The following is a 15,669-nucleotide window of genomic DNA, read 5'->3' as shown; positions in this document are numbered from 1 at the left end:
TTATAGAAGTTCAGCAGTACCAAACACTGATCACCCTTATTTGATCCATTAAGGGTTATGTGTATTAATGAAATTAAGTTTCCATTATTAGCCCCCCTTCCACAAACCATTCTTTCCTTGAAAGAAGGAAAGAAATAAGTACAAATCTCGCTACTACCTTTACATGTATGGGGCCATTACAACTTGGATGGTATAACTCTTGCTTTCTATAAATGCAAACTCATTCTTTTGCATTAGATCTTTTTCATATAATTTCCGCAGAATGAGGTGGGAGAAGCGATTTCAAGTTACACACAGGGTGATTCTTGCTTAAGTTTAAGTAAAATTCTTCCAAATCACCAAACCTTGCTGGTGCCTCGAATCGACTAGAGCAGACAAAGCTATGAATCACGAGGGCCATCGAATGATTGACTCTTCCTCAAATTCCAATGAAGGCCTTCATGGATGCTGCGAAGGAAGTCGTTGGTGGAATCCACCTGACAAGCTGTAGGCACCGGCCAAGGTGCCATGCTACAGATGAGTGCATCACCAGCAGCTAACTGTTTCCTGTCCTTGCCATCAAAAGATGCCCACGCATGTCCTCTGCTGTTAAAAGGTACTTGCACCCGCAAAGTCACATACTCTGGTAATATCAGAGGCCTGAATGACAAAGAATGTGGGCAGATTGGTGTGAAGAGTATCCCAGGGACCTGCAATTCGAATATATCAGAAACAGCTTCCGTTGTCAAAACTATATTCTGACATTTCAGTATGAGTATGTTGTGTAAATACCAGTGGATATTACCTAGAATGTGAGTTTCCCTAGTGCTCTAATTTTTAATCAATGCGTTGGAGATTGGTGATATGATCACCAGTTGGTCATCCTTGCCGCCAATTGGTTGCAATTTTTTCTTTTTCTCAAAGCTTTTTAATTTAAGCAAGACACAATGAAGTGCATAAGTGAAAACTCAAAACCTGAAAGGGCGTCATTAAAGGGCTTGAAGCCTTCAGATCAATGGCTTTATCCATTTAAAACTAACGTTAGATCAAATTATGTGACAGAAATGGCCTCTCCTGTATGCCAGAATGACAGCATAAGAAATTTATTGCCATGTTCAGCAGGTACAAGTGTAAATGCTTCTTTCAAGGTGTTAAATCTTTTGTTCTTGACGGTAATTTATAGGAAGTATAATCGGCAAAAGAACTCCCAACTGATTCACAACAAAGTAAAAGCACATCATTTTAAGAGGAGGCAAAAATCAGGGATTCACACTCTCCTCCATGTCAAAAAATAAACTATGAGAAAGAAACAAGGTAATAAAGTCATAAACTTATCAAGATATACTTGTGAACAAATTAAAAGCTTCATTACCTTGGATAGGATATAATAAGATTTTTCTCAAAACAATAATGAATTCTGAATTTGATACAAGGATAAAATTCTGCTAGGAGTTCAATCATAATTCTCCTAAAACTGTTCTTAAAGAAAATGATTTTCTAAGGAATAATGGCCCAGCATTCTCAAGAATAATCTTAATTTACTTCAGTATTCAGACAACACATCTAGCAATGTGAATTTTTTTAGTTCATTTCAGAATAATTGTGACATCATTTCTGTGTTAAAAGAGGATTTTTATCTAATCTTACTGACAAGTAATTACATGATTACTTATTTTGCCTACGCTTAAGGTTTCAAATCCTGAAGGACGGGTGTCCTGGTTTCTTTCCTTCTTCTTTCCTTTCTTTTTCTTCTACCTTCCTTTCTTTCCTTTTCTATTTCTTGTTCTTATCCTTTCCTTTCTTTTTTCCTTTTTCCTCTTCTTTCTCTTTCCTTTCTTCCTTCTTTCCTTCCTTTTTTTTTCCCTTCTCCCTTCCTTTTTTTCATTTAACTTGTTCTTCTTTCCTTTCACTTTTTCCTTTTCTTCATCTTTCCTTCCTTTCTTTCCTACCTCTTTCTACTTTTCTCTTCGCATGGATGGATCTTGGAGCCCCGGTCCCATTTTCTCATAAGAACGGAATGTGATGGCCGGGATGCCCCCCGTCCCGCCAGAACATAAAACCTTGATATGCGTAGTTATGAACCCAAATCAAATGAGATTAGATTTTCTAACTTCGAACCTTCTAAAAGATATATTTATTTTAGAAGACAAGTGTTTGAAGCACAAGTTTAAAGGGTAAAGATGAAGGTCAAAATATACCTGTGGATGGACCATTGATCCTCCAGCTGCTAGAGAGTACGCTGTGCTTCCAGATGTTGTCGATAAAATTAATCCATCCCCTTGCACGAGTGTAACAAAGGAGCTGTCACAATAGCATTCTAGATAAGTAAGGTAGGATGATATCCCACGGTCAATTGTAACTTCATTTAGGACTAGGATGGGCTCCTCAGTCTCCAGTTCATCCTTGGCTGCTTCTCGGATAACCTGGCATTGTAATCGGTGGCGCAATGTGATGCTAATTGGTCCCTTCAAAATTGTATCCAAACAATCCCGATAATGTTCGCTTTCTTGGTTATGTTAAAGATCACCAGAAAACTGTAATATATATAAGATATAGACCTTTAAAAAATAAGTAGAATATCCTTTTAGAAAGAAATTAACATGCATATGCATAGTAATGTGGCTAAATTTCTAAGAGGATAAGGTATATCTTTCATCTTTTGTCATTTGGATTTAAGATCTAATAAACATAAACCTACAGAAAAAACAATTTGAACTTTCTGTAAGCATTATTTAAATACACCTTGTCTTCATATAATCATCATAATAAATATGCAATCTAATGAACATGAACCAAAGCATCTGTTGCAACAGGAAGGGAGATATTATGGATAGTGTAAAATAAGCATGGTAAACAAGATGGATCAATCATAAATCTGATCTGTTAATAAAGTTTACTACTTGTTTGCTAAGAACTTAGGATGGTAGAATTGTCCTTGAATCATGCTCTAGGTTTTATTACATCTTTGTCTAGACTCTCTTGTACTTTAGAGGAACCTTATAGGGTTTCCCATGATTGGATAAGCTTGAACTCTGTATCCTACTTGCCAACAAGTTCTAAGTTCTCTCCATAACTGAAAAAGCACCTCAAGTATATGCGGGAAATATTCAGTGTTCTTTTTAATATTTTTTTTGAAAAATAGGACACTAAGCATGGTATGCTGAACCGGCCCATACCGGCCGGTTCAGCACGTACCAAACTGGTCCGATTCAAGCGTGAAAAATGGTTTTGGCCCCTTTGGGCCGAAACCGACCGGTTTCCGTTACGAACCGGACCGGTTCGCATCGATACGCAAATTTCTCGTCACAATGCCGCATGCTGTGGCCTTTTTGACCACAGCGCGAGGCACTATGGCCCAAAGTGGCCGATAGGCCACAACGCTGTCCCATCAACGCGGCGACCGTTCAGCTTTCCTGTCCCATCAACACACGGTTATACAAGAGAAGGCGGAACGAAAGAAAAAAAATCCAGCAGAGGCCGCATGAAAAAAATTGAGGAGGTGAGAGAGCATTGTTCTCCTTCCAAAAAAAATTCAGCAAAGGCTAATTAAGGTGTGGTTTCTTTCTCCTATCTTTTTTCTTTAATTTTTTTTAAGGTGCTTAGAAAAAATAGCTCAAAAATTGCAAAAAAGAAGAAGATCATGCCCAATTTTTTGATCTAAGCTTAATTTTTTTATATGTTGTAGATCTATGAATGATGTGCATGGTGACATAAATATTTTTTTCGAAATATATATAATTTATATTAATTAAAAAAATATAAAAATGATTAAAAAATAATTTTTTATAAAAAGAAAAAATGAAAAAGTTTTGAAAAAAATAGTAGTATGTTCTACATAATTCAGAAATCATTTTGGAGGCAAAAATATTTTTTTTCTGAATTTACAATAATTAAAAATATAAAACATTAACAAATAAATTTAAAAATTAAAAAAAATTATTGTCCTCATGGGAATGGAGCCATCAAGAAAAACTAAATCCCCGCAGCGTGATATTGGCTAGAACTATGGATGAATGCTCGAGGGCCGACACCAATTTCAGTGCAAACATTGCCACAAATGCTTCAAGGGGGGAGGGGCAACTAGGTTGAAGCAGCACTTAGCCGGTAATTCCAGTGAGGTAGCTACGTGCCCCAAATGCCCACTGAAAATTCGTCTGCTGATGAGGAAGAGCCTCGCTGACGTCAAAGAAGCCAAGAAGAGGGCTGCCAAGAAGCGACAAAAGTGGAACGCCAAGTAGTTGACTTGATTTGCCTCCTGACTATACTTATGATCCGGATATCTACAAGCGCCATCGTCACTCATCCCGATATTAGATATTCGAGAGTGCTTTAAATGTATGTAATTGATTGTATCTTAATTTGAAGATATTTATGTTCTTCATTTAATGATTTGTATCATTTGAAAGTAATAAGATGCATCATCTAGCTTAAACCTTAAACTTAAACATAAAAACATCAAAAAACATGAAAAAAAAAACAAGAAAACAACAAATTTGACTTAATTTCATAGAAAGAGATCCAAAAGAGAGAGAACCGGTAAAAAAAACGACGTCGTAGCCGAAACCTGGCCGAACCAGCTGAACTGGTTCGGTACCGGTTCAAACCGGTATCGAACCGGTCTGGGTCGCCACCGGTATGCTAACTGGTACCGGTTCGACATATCTTGACACTAAGTATTAAGCACATATCCAAGAAGGATCCAAGGAGTATCAATATCCGATGCGCATCACATACGAAAACGGCATGTGATTTGAAGTATACGTGCTTCCTAGGCTTCAATAGTGATCAGAATATGAACTGTATGTTTTCAAACTTATCCGGATTGTCTTTGACAATTTAACATGCATAGAGGGTTCATACAAGTAAAATGAGGCATGCAAAAACTTGCATAGTGATGTTCACTTATCACTATCTTCTCCATGACATAGGATCATGTTTTCCAACAAAATATTTTGAGATGGGAGACATGGCAAGGATTAACGCATCATCTGTACCAAGTTACCAACACAGACTGCTTGGTACCTACCATATCTGTTGGGGACCAGCACACAACACCTTGGACGGATTTGCATATGAATTGACCACATCCTAACCCATATCACCATCTGTACCAGCACATACTGCTTGGTACCTTCCCCACATCGCCCCATCCCACTTAGTATGCCTTTTTCCCTGCATTTGATCGGACCACATACCAACCATACCAACCATGCCAAAACCCAAACAGCCCCATACTGTGATATGTACCATGCTAACTGGTGACTAGTATGGATCCATACATTGATTTTTATATCCTTTGACAAGAACAATATATGGGAAATGAATGCCCAATCATATCAAGAACGAGGGAAAAAACCTCCAGGGAAGTTGGGCATTTTAAACTATGGAGTATGGACATTGGTTTAAAGAGAACAAATATGTCAAGAGGATAGGTATGTATATGTGGGCAATCCCTAATCCTAGCTTCAAGAACAACCTTGAAAAAAAAGAGATTTTTATGCTTACCAAGATTGTGATAAGCTGAATCATGAATCGCTATACTACCCTGAACCATCCGGTACAAGGCATACCATACCGTACTAGGTTGGAATTGGTACAAAACTCATATTCGGGTCTGTGTAGCCCTCGCACCACCCATACCATTCCGTATCGAGGTGCATACCGACTTGGACCAAAGTGTATCGAGGTAAAAAGTAAGAAACATAGTTCGAGAGCCATTTCGATATGGGCACATACCATACCATATCGACCGACCCTTACCATACCAAATCGGTAACATATTGATACGGTATCCATACTGAGATTGTGGACATTAGTTTGAATGGTATTATGCTTCACTTAAATTCTTAAGCAGCAATATTCTTTACCCACCTCCAAGTCTATTGTTCTTCTTGATTTTCTTGCCATAACTAGTGTTGCAGGAACATGGATCCGAGAATCATATTTTGTGTCTGATGTAGCAAGAGAGAAAAAGGAGATATGGAGATACTTAGGATAAATAATAATTTAGCTAAATTGTGTATATATTTATATATTTAATATTCTTTGCTTAAACAATAAAAATAAATATTAAGAAGAATAGAAGATATTGTTAGTTAAGGCCTTTCAATTTACATATTTTCTCATTCAAACTTCTCAATTAACCTAAGAAATATAAGAAAAAATAATATTTTTCAAAGTTATTACAACACCAACATCCTTAGTCGACCACTAAAAACAAAGAATATTTACTTCTAAAATGAAAATGGAAGGTCAAACTCATTGTTGGAAAAGCTCAACTCCCCACCAATCCTTAAAAGTGGCAATTATAGAACTTCACAATATCCAAGTGTCTAATAGATAGCGACATGGATTTTTTGGAGTCATATATGAGTGTCTAGGTAATATAGGCCTCATCTACATCATAGAGCTGTTTACTACACTTAGCGCTAGAAAAATGCTCCCCCCTACAGTCCACCATAATCTATTTTCCTTTTGAATGTAATCTAGATATAGTTATAGAACTTGTCTCAAATAACTATTGATCACAATATTATCCTCAATATTTTAGTTTGGTTTTTTCTTACCTTCCCATGTTTTATTGCGCAGACTAAGCCTTTGACTCAAGGACTGCCGAATCGGGCCGAACCACCCAGTTCAGACAATACTGAGCCGAACCGGTGCGAAACGGGGTCGGTTCGCCATTTCAAATCGGTTCCGCCCCCTACGAACCGGAACCGGTCCTTTTCAGACCGGAATAGGCCGGTTTGATGCCGAATCGGTGCGAACCGGTCGGTTCGCACCGAGTCATCCCGATTTCGAACCGGGTTGACTATGGGCACAGTGGCATTATTGCGGCCACTGTGGCAGGCGTTAGGAATGCCTTCTCAGGCCTTCTCAACGGAATTTGATACAGGCTCCACCACTTCCTCTTTCCAAAAAATCCACAAACAACACCAATTTAGGCTATCAGAAGGAAAAGCCAAGGCTAAATAAGGTGTGCTTTCTCTTTCCTATCTCCTTTCTTTCTTCTTTTTTGGGGGAGGGGAGCTTAAAAAAATAGCTCAAAAATTATAAAATAAGAGAAGATCATGCCAAAATTTTCGATTTGGGCTCGATTTTTTTTATATATTATAGATCTATGGACGATGTACGTGTTAACATAAAAAAATTTTAATTTTTGGATTATATATAATCAAATGCATTTTTTGAGGTAAAAAGATTGTCGTAGTATTAATATTTTTTTTATTTTAAATAATTGATCAACTAGTGCACTTGATAAACCTGTAGGAATTGAGCTATCAAGGAAAAAAGACCCAAAAAGTGATATTGGCTAGGAGCAAGGGCAAATGCTCTCAGGTTGGCACCATTGGCAGTGCAACTAGTGCAACACAAAGTTCAAGGAAGAAGGGATAACCATGTTGAAGCAGCACTTAGTTGGGGGTTACTCCGACGTATCTATATGCCGGACATGCCCACAAAAGCTTCAACAGTTGATGAAGAAGGAGAGGGTTGCCAAGAAGGAAGAGGTGGACTGCCAAGCGGCAGAGACACCTTCCTATCACTCCAGGGAGTCAGAGGAGGCATCCACTCTAGATGACGAGGAGGCACAGATCCAGGCTGCCATGCGGCAAATCTGCATGATCAGTGGCAGTAAGATGAGGTGGATAGGCATAGAGTTCGATTTGGGCCCTCGTATTACGAGTTGGGTTCTGATTCTGTGAGCAAAAGGGCAGATCCAGAGTTCAAGAGAATTTTCTCAGTCAGGAAGGCTGTCAGCAGAGGCGATGGCCGGATTGTATCTATCTGAGAGCTTTTAGTAGCAAAAGAAGTCATCTAGAGAGATTCCACCAAGAGCAACAATCCATGATTTAGATCCACATGCTTGTTCCAGCGGAGATTTGAAGCAGCAGAGAGTTGACTCAATGCCAAAGAAGGATAAGAAGAAGGATATATGGCAAGCTATTGGATCCTGATTCTACTTTAGCTACATTCCAGCGAATATGGTAGATAATACATACTACAAGTCTGCCATTTCTGCCATATAGGTTGCTAGTCCTTTGTAGATCCTCCAAGCCCGAAGGACATCTATGATGAGTTTCTTGACAGTAATAAGGAGCTAGAAAAATGAATTGCCTCCTACAAGAGCAAGTGGCCCACCTATGGACTGAGTGTGATGTGTGATGGTTGGACCAGTCCTACCAGGCGGAGCATCATCAACTTTCTAACATACTGTGATACGAAAATTTTCTTCCACAAGTCGGTTGATGCTTCTGATCATGTGCACGACGTCGCGTACATCCTCAAACTTATGAAGGAGATGATTGATCAGGTAGCAGAGAAAAATATCGTATAGGTCATCATTGATAATGGACCACAATATAAGTCCGTCGGAGAGATCTTGATGGAGCGTCGGCCACATATTTTTTGGACCTCATGTGTTGCACATTGTATCGACCTTATGTTGATAGACATTGCGAAAATTCGTAGGGTGCAATAGATAGTGGAGACAATCCAAACCATCACCAGGTATATTTATAACTATACCCGGATCCTTTCACTAATGATGAGGTATGCATGAGAGATTTTGAGACCAGGAGTCATACGGTTTGTTACCAACTATGTTGCACTTAATAGTCTTCTTGAGAAGAAATCAGTCTTACGTCATATGTTTATCAGTCTCGAGTGGCAAAAAATAGATATGCCCAGCATGACACAGGGAGCAGTATCGAAAACTTGATGACGAGGCAGACATTCTGGTAGCGAGCCACTGCGATAGTGAAGGCTATCAAACCATTGTATGAAGTACTTCAGGCCGTGGATAACGAGAAGTATCCCCAGATGGGCTTTCTGTATCACATGATGGAGAGACCAAAGACTTAGATCATGAAGGCAGATCCAGCCCAGACACGAAAGTACATCGGCGTCATTGAGCGGCGGTGGGGCTACCAAATGGGTAGAAACTTACATCTAGCATGTAAGCAAGAATATTGAAAATTAGACTGTTGTATTTGTATAGTTTTACTAAAATGGTCTCCTCCATGTGCAGCATACTACATGGACCCTCGCTTCTAGTAACTGAAATTGGTATGGATGACGAACTTCTGGCCGCTCTGCGTAATATCATTTATAAGATGGAACCTGATCCAGAAGTCGCGGCCCTATATCTAGAAGAGATAACTTAAGTGACATGTGTAAGCAAACTTGTTATTGGTATCTTCTATTATTAACATAGTACATCACGGTTCTTTTTCACAGACTAAATTATTTAGAGAGGGCAGCGACAACTTTGGAGTCTCGACAGCTGTCGTAAATAAAAAAAGTATGAATGCAAGCATATTACACATCAGGAGGATATATACCTAGCGATAGATGGTTACTAATATGGTATTAGTTTATATTTATTTTTCTTCTATATTTTTGTGTTGAATGGTGGATGTATTTTGGACTGTCCGCGAAAAATTTTAAGCAACTAGTTATTCGGATCCTCTTCCAGAAAGTCTCCTCGAGTGTCTGTGAGCGCAACTGGTCCACCTTCACCCTCATCCACAGCAAACAGAGGAACCGTTTGACATAGAAGCGCCTCAACGACTTTATATATGTTCACTAAAACCTGAGGTTCGGACAAAGGTGCATTCATAAGGATGTGGAGGTCAAGTATACAGATCCGATCCATAGTGCTTTCGTTAATGATGAGGATGATCCTATGATCGGATGGCTTGTGGGCCAACAGTAGGAGCCGAAGTTTGACGAGCTAGGATCGCCTCCACGACTGACCAACTTCATAGCCAGCGAGACTAGGGTTACAAAAAAAGCAACACTTCTCAAAATCTTAAAAGGTGCTGAGTTGGAATCCCATTCTAAGGATTCTTATGGTTATAAAGAATCCAGCTACAAGAGAACCAGAATTGGAGAGCTCTCCCACTTTTTTCATCTGACTTTGGTTTTAAGGATGGTGGTTTTAAGAACAAGCGGTTACCCTTCTCCGACCCTTACTGCCCAACTGGAGAGCGGACGGCTAATCCGTTCCATTTATTGAACGGGGTCTATGGTCGATTAGTGACCCTTGGATATCAAAGGTATCCTTAGGGTGATCTCGTAGTTCCTACAGGATGGAGACAATGTGGTCGGTCCATGGATTTTCCTTTCTTTTGCCACATTTCGCTCAAAGGGTTGAAGAATGATAGTGCAGCAAGCTATTCGCAAGGGCCAACTTGAACCTCTTCCCCAGGGATCCTAGATGAGGGAACCTTAAGAGACACCGATTCCAACTATCGTCCATATACGATCCATACTAGATCTGACTAACTGCCCATCCTAACTCCTCTACATTCTTGATAGCCCATCTTTTCGTCTTAGTATAGTCTTTTAGTGGCATGTATTGAAGAAAGCTTTTCGAACAGTACCTACATTCAATAGGAGTGTGCATGTGCACGTGAGACATGCATGGACAAATGTCTGCACTATAGCAATTGGTCAGAAAATTAATAACCTCAAGAACTTTCGATGTTCCTATGAAGGCTGCTAATTGACAATTTATTAACATCATTGTGGCATGGAAAGCAATGATTGATCATGATATCTATATGTGCAAGAAGAGGGTAATGCACGGTGTGTAGGAGCCCTTTTTCCTCGTCATATGGATTTACAACTCCTCTTTGAGTAATGGTTGTGACATGTTTGATATATCATTTCAACTATAATTGACAAACACCTCAATTGAAAGCATAAGACCATAAATAACGATGCATGCAATATTTCGAGAAGAAACCTATCCATGACAAATTTTAGCAATAACTGTTGCAAAGTCAAACCAGAATAACTAACAAGACAAACTTGCTTTGGATATACAAACACACTTGGAAGAGACATACAGTTATAAGACAAATAGAATCAAAGAACCAGAATATTAGAACATAGAAACATGATAATAAATTAAATTGATGCATTTAGAAATGGAAAAATAGCAATCATTACTCAAATGGTACAGAAGATTAAATGATGAAATTCAGAGTCAAAATAACAGAAATAAGAAAGAATAATAAGCGGATACGGAAAGGGGTCATAAAGCCCAATGATCCTAGGGAAAATGGCACAACAGGAGGAACTGGTCCTTTAAACAATGATGCTGCCTGCATAAAGAAATTAAATTAAAACTCCAATCCAAAGATTCAATATCGAAGCAACTTCAAATGGTAATAGTTGGTTAATTAAGTCAAGTAGTCAACTGATGCAAATCTTTGTAATTAAAGATATTAACACTTCTAGAACTAATAGTCAATCTGCAAAAATAAAACTAGATTAGATAGAATGGGGAAAATATAGAATACTACTGGGTCTGGTTCTTTAAATGAAATACATAGATACTTCTTAGGGAAATGCAGGTAGTAGTGGTATAGCAACCTTATTTAACTTCTGAACCTTGATTGCAACAGACTGAAGACTCCGTACTTGGAAGTAATAAAGCTTATTTTTAATTAAGTGACTGACATGGGGTTAACAAACGTCATCAGTTGTGTCATGATATAAGTCCAAAGAAGGCAATCAGCTAAAACAATAAAAGCACTGTCAAGGAATGCAATTATCAAAGATAGATATCTAAATTTATTAAAATTAGTTGAGGGTGTCAACCGGTAAAGTCGGTGAAGTCTCTTGAGTTGATACAAGATATCTAGGCTCAATCCTGCCCTCCCAGATTTTGGCCATGCTTCCACCCTAGTTCCCAATACATACACATATATTTGCTTCACAAGTTAGCAAAACAAGGCTTTGCTACAAATATGTGAACCCTTTTGCAAATAACTACCAGCAAGAAATGGAGTATTAATTAGAACTTAGGAGTATATTATTAATGTAAACAGAGCTGCAAGCTACAGCAGAGACGACAATAAACACCAGACTACATACATGAAAAGTGAGCCTTGAGCAATAAGGAGCATTGTGATAAACAGATTTGATCTTTAATATGCAGCTATTCAGACTGCTTTAGAACATTATTTTGTACAAAATTATGTTCACCCTAGCTTGCAAGTCTGACACACCACCTCAGAGCTTTAATTCCTAAAACTAATCAGGAGGCACAAATGGCGTTGTCCACTCTTTTCTTTCCTAATACCCTTGACCATCTATTGCTTTAAATCCACCTCAAGAAGGAAGCAACCGCCCATTTTTTTAACCTAAGAGCACCTTACAAGCTTTACGTGCACAAACAGAAAGGCCAGGAAGCAGGAATATCCTGTCAACTTGACACATCCAGAGGTTGGAACAAACAGAGTCAACAGACAATCACCAAGATATGGGAATCGTTAAAAGTATTCCTAAAATAAAAGAACCAAAAAAAACTTTCAAGTTTCAGGCAGGGAATATATAGCAAAAAAGGGGTGACCAATTCATGACATAATTTGTGTTTGAAAATAAAACTGAGTATACAACTATCACCATTACCCATGACCTAAATATAACTACACCAGTTGATTATAACCACGGTAATCAAACTTTGTCCCTACTATTCGAGTGAGCTGTATTTATCATTTTTGCCAATCATAAGTTTAGGTCTTCCCCTCATATTTCCAGATCCTTCAACATAGACCCAAGCACTACCTTATGACAAGAATGTATTAAAATTATCATTTCACAAGCTCATCATTACCATCTTAATTGATTTTCCATTATGTTTTTATTGATTAGTGCAATTCCAACTGCTCCAATAATCTTGCTCCACTTTCTTTCCTTGTTTTACCAAGCACCTCTCTCAACATGCTCTTCTCTACCATGCACCTTTTGTTCATTTAGGCCTCTCTTGTTGGCCTACATTCTGCATCATTTAAAGTTGTATTTCTCATCATGTTTTACAGGAGTTTCCTTCAAGGAACCAGGGGCATGTGTTAACTACACTAACACAATAGAATCATCTCTTCAGTCTCCACTTTAGCGAGCTCTAATTCTACTATTGTCTTCATCTATGGCTGTGGCATTAGCCACAGATCGAACTGGACTCGGTGTTGATTTGCACCGAGTGCTGGCCAAATCGGACGAAACCAGCCCGGTTCCGTTCGGTTCAGTCTTGTACCGGCCGGTTCAGGCCCCTAGGGCCGGAACTGTTTTCTGTGGCCGAACCAATCTGCTCAGAGACCGGATCAGTTCGGTACGGGCTAAACTGGCCGGTACAGGCCGATTCAGCATTCTTTGCTTCATTATATTATGAAATAAATCATGCTATGTCATCTCTTGGCCATCAAATTCAATTGAGGTTTCATTTTCATTTTCATTTCACTGAAATTGCATTACATATAGGCTTTTTTTTGTTCTACTAGTTATTAGACACCTTTTCTCCAAGAAATTTATTAATTAACTTAGCATTTAACAGTTTAACTAAATCTAGTTGTCCTTGATCGAAACAAAATCACTGGTAAAAAAAGCACACCTTGGTAGGTATCAAAAGGAGATACTTGAGTAAACCAACAGGGATAGCAGCAAACTGCGAGTAATCTATCTTAATATTGTAGGGGGATGCGTAGACTATGTTATGTGAACAAATGTATGATTTTTAAATGTAGAGTGTGTACTAACAGATCCCAGCATATCAAATTTACATGTTCAAACCAAAATTCACACAAAACATTCCCCTTTTGGAATCATTGTGTTGAAGAGAAAAAAAAAATTGGAATACTTAGAAATCTCTACCCTAAAAATTAAAAAAAAATCTTGAAATGCAAATCATACAACAGGTATTGGAGGCATCAAACTTCAAACTACTTTATAAAGTTCACAAGCATTTAGTTTTTCTTTTCAAAAAAAAAAGCAGTTTGCTTCAGACAGTAATCTGTACATGTCCACAGTATCTAGGTTCTTAGGTTAGAGATATAGTTGTAAGGTTATGCATTGGCATATCATTTATGTACTAAATGGCACATGGTTCACACTTGGTACTTGTACCCGGTATAGGTGGCATACCAACATTTATTACGCCAAAAAGATTCTATAATACCGTACCGACACAATGCAAGTGTGGCAGCGGTACGGGGTCCGATACTGAGACGGCGAACCTTGAAATGGCAAACATTTTAAATTAGAGATCATAAACATAACTATCCTGCCCATTCTGTAAATGCCACACTGAATAATATTTACATACATCTATAAGACTATAACACACTTGAATATCATCTGACCAAGGGCAAATGGTTTCGTGCATTTTTACAGGGTGCGCTAAAATGCTCCTGCAAGCTAATGGTCTTGTTAGAGAAATATAAATATCCCAAAGCACAGTTGATAATGAATTGGAAGAAAGCATTGGAGGAAGATGTCAGCCAGATTCTCTGATTGTCACAGTGTACAGTTGCTGACTAAATGAGTGATTCCAAGCTTCAAAAGCATACAGCGAAGCCAATAGAGGTTCGCAGAAGTACCAGCATGGCATTAGTATTTACCTTTGGCACTAAACTGAGTAACCAAACCGGTCATGGCTAGCAGGACTCATATGATGGAAGATAACCTAGAACTAGGAAGATTCAAAAGCCAGTTAAATACTATCTAGGATCAGGATTGCCTGCTCGATCAGCACATCAGCAGGCAACTAGTTAAATATGGATGGGCCGATGAGGAAATGTTCAGAGGGATCTAGTCACATCTGCCATAGATACAACGAAGGATATATTTTGTTGCTTGCGGACAAGAGGTCTGACGTGCTCAAAGAAATGAGCTGTCTAGAGTAGCGGACAACCGTACGTAAGATAATGCAGTCCACTGAATATAATCTAATAGGACATAGGATCTAGGAGAGAATCTCATATAGAGTTATATTTCCAGATGAGAACAGTCAGTGTGGCTAGGTCTTCTATGGTTATGGAACATTTGATAGAAAGCATATTCTAAGACAAGATATTTCTGCTACATCACTTCCAATTATGACCATCAATAGAATAAAACAACAAAGATACGAATCTGAGAAGAATGGTGAAGACATAATAAGTTACTTGCATTTCTTGATCCCTATAGGCTATAAAGGTGTCATAGAATTTTAAAAACCAAGCTTAAGCTTCTTTAAGACCATAAAAATGGATCAAAACTGTTTTTGGAGGGCCAAAAAGCACTTTCTGGCACACCAAAAGTATTTCCAAACAGAGCCGTAAAGCTCTTTCCAACAGAGAAACATGAATCGACGTATTGTGTTGAGAGAAGCCAAGCATTTTTTAAGTAGACATGTTTGAGCTGACCATGGACAAAGGCATTCTTTGCATCCTATTGGGAGGAGGCAAATCTCAATAAATTATAACAATTATGGAGCTTCGTGACAAATTAACTGATGTCCCTAAATAATAATAATAACCAATCATTTTTCCAATTTTAGCTAATTTCTATTGTCAATTCAAGACTTGACTAAAACTGGTATGTGGAGCTGGTAGATTTTTTATTATAATATACTGTTAAAATTTGATTCTGTGGATGTTACATATGCATGATCAAGCTATTATAGGACTAAGTGAATATTTGAAAATAAGATTGGAAGAATCTTTATTTTCTTTAGTTCACTCGAATATGACATTTGACATGATAAAACTGTCGAATAACAATTGATTCTATAAATCTTTGTTCAAACATTATGGCTGAACAAAAGAATTGGGGTCTAGTGCGTTTCGGCCCGAAAACATTTAACCATTCGTCTAATTGATGTATTTTTTGCTTCAAACATACGATTTAACTCCCAATCTG

General features: G+C 38.2%; 1 protein-coding gene across 1 annotated transcript in view; it reads right to left on the bottom strand.

The window, feature by feature from the left end:
- NADK1 (NAD kinase 1) overlaps positions 1-15,669 on the bottom strand; it is a 53,239-nt gene continuing 37,570 nt past the window's right edge. The window contains exons 9-11 of the mRNA XM_008783811.6: positions 11,012-11,090; positions 2,178-2,485; positions 1-689 (exon numbers count right to left, since the gene is read on the bottom strand). Of these exons, the coding sequence (XP_008782033.4) occupies positions 381-689; positions 2,178-2,485; positions 11,012-11,090 (696 nt within the window). The 3' untranslated portion in view covers positions 1-380. The remainder of the gene's footprint in view (positions 690-2,177; positions 2,486-11,011; positions 11,091-15,669) is intronic.

This window comes from Phoenix dactylifera, chromosome 17 (genome assembly GCF_051530095.1).
Source record: "Phoenix dactylifera cultivar Ajwa chromosome 17, Ajwa_hap1_PhDact_Kaust_v1.1, whole genome shotgun sequence".
Classification (NCBI taxonomy): domain Eukaryota; kingdom Viridiplantae; phylum Streptophyta; class Magnoliopsida; order Arecales; family Arecaceae; genus Phoenix; species Phoenix dactylifera.
The sequence above is the reverse complement of the archived record's forward strand: the minus strand, read 5'-3'. Positions and strand labels throughout refer to the sequence as shown.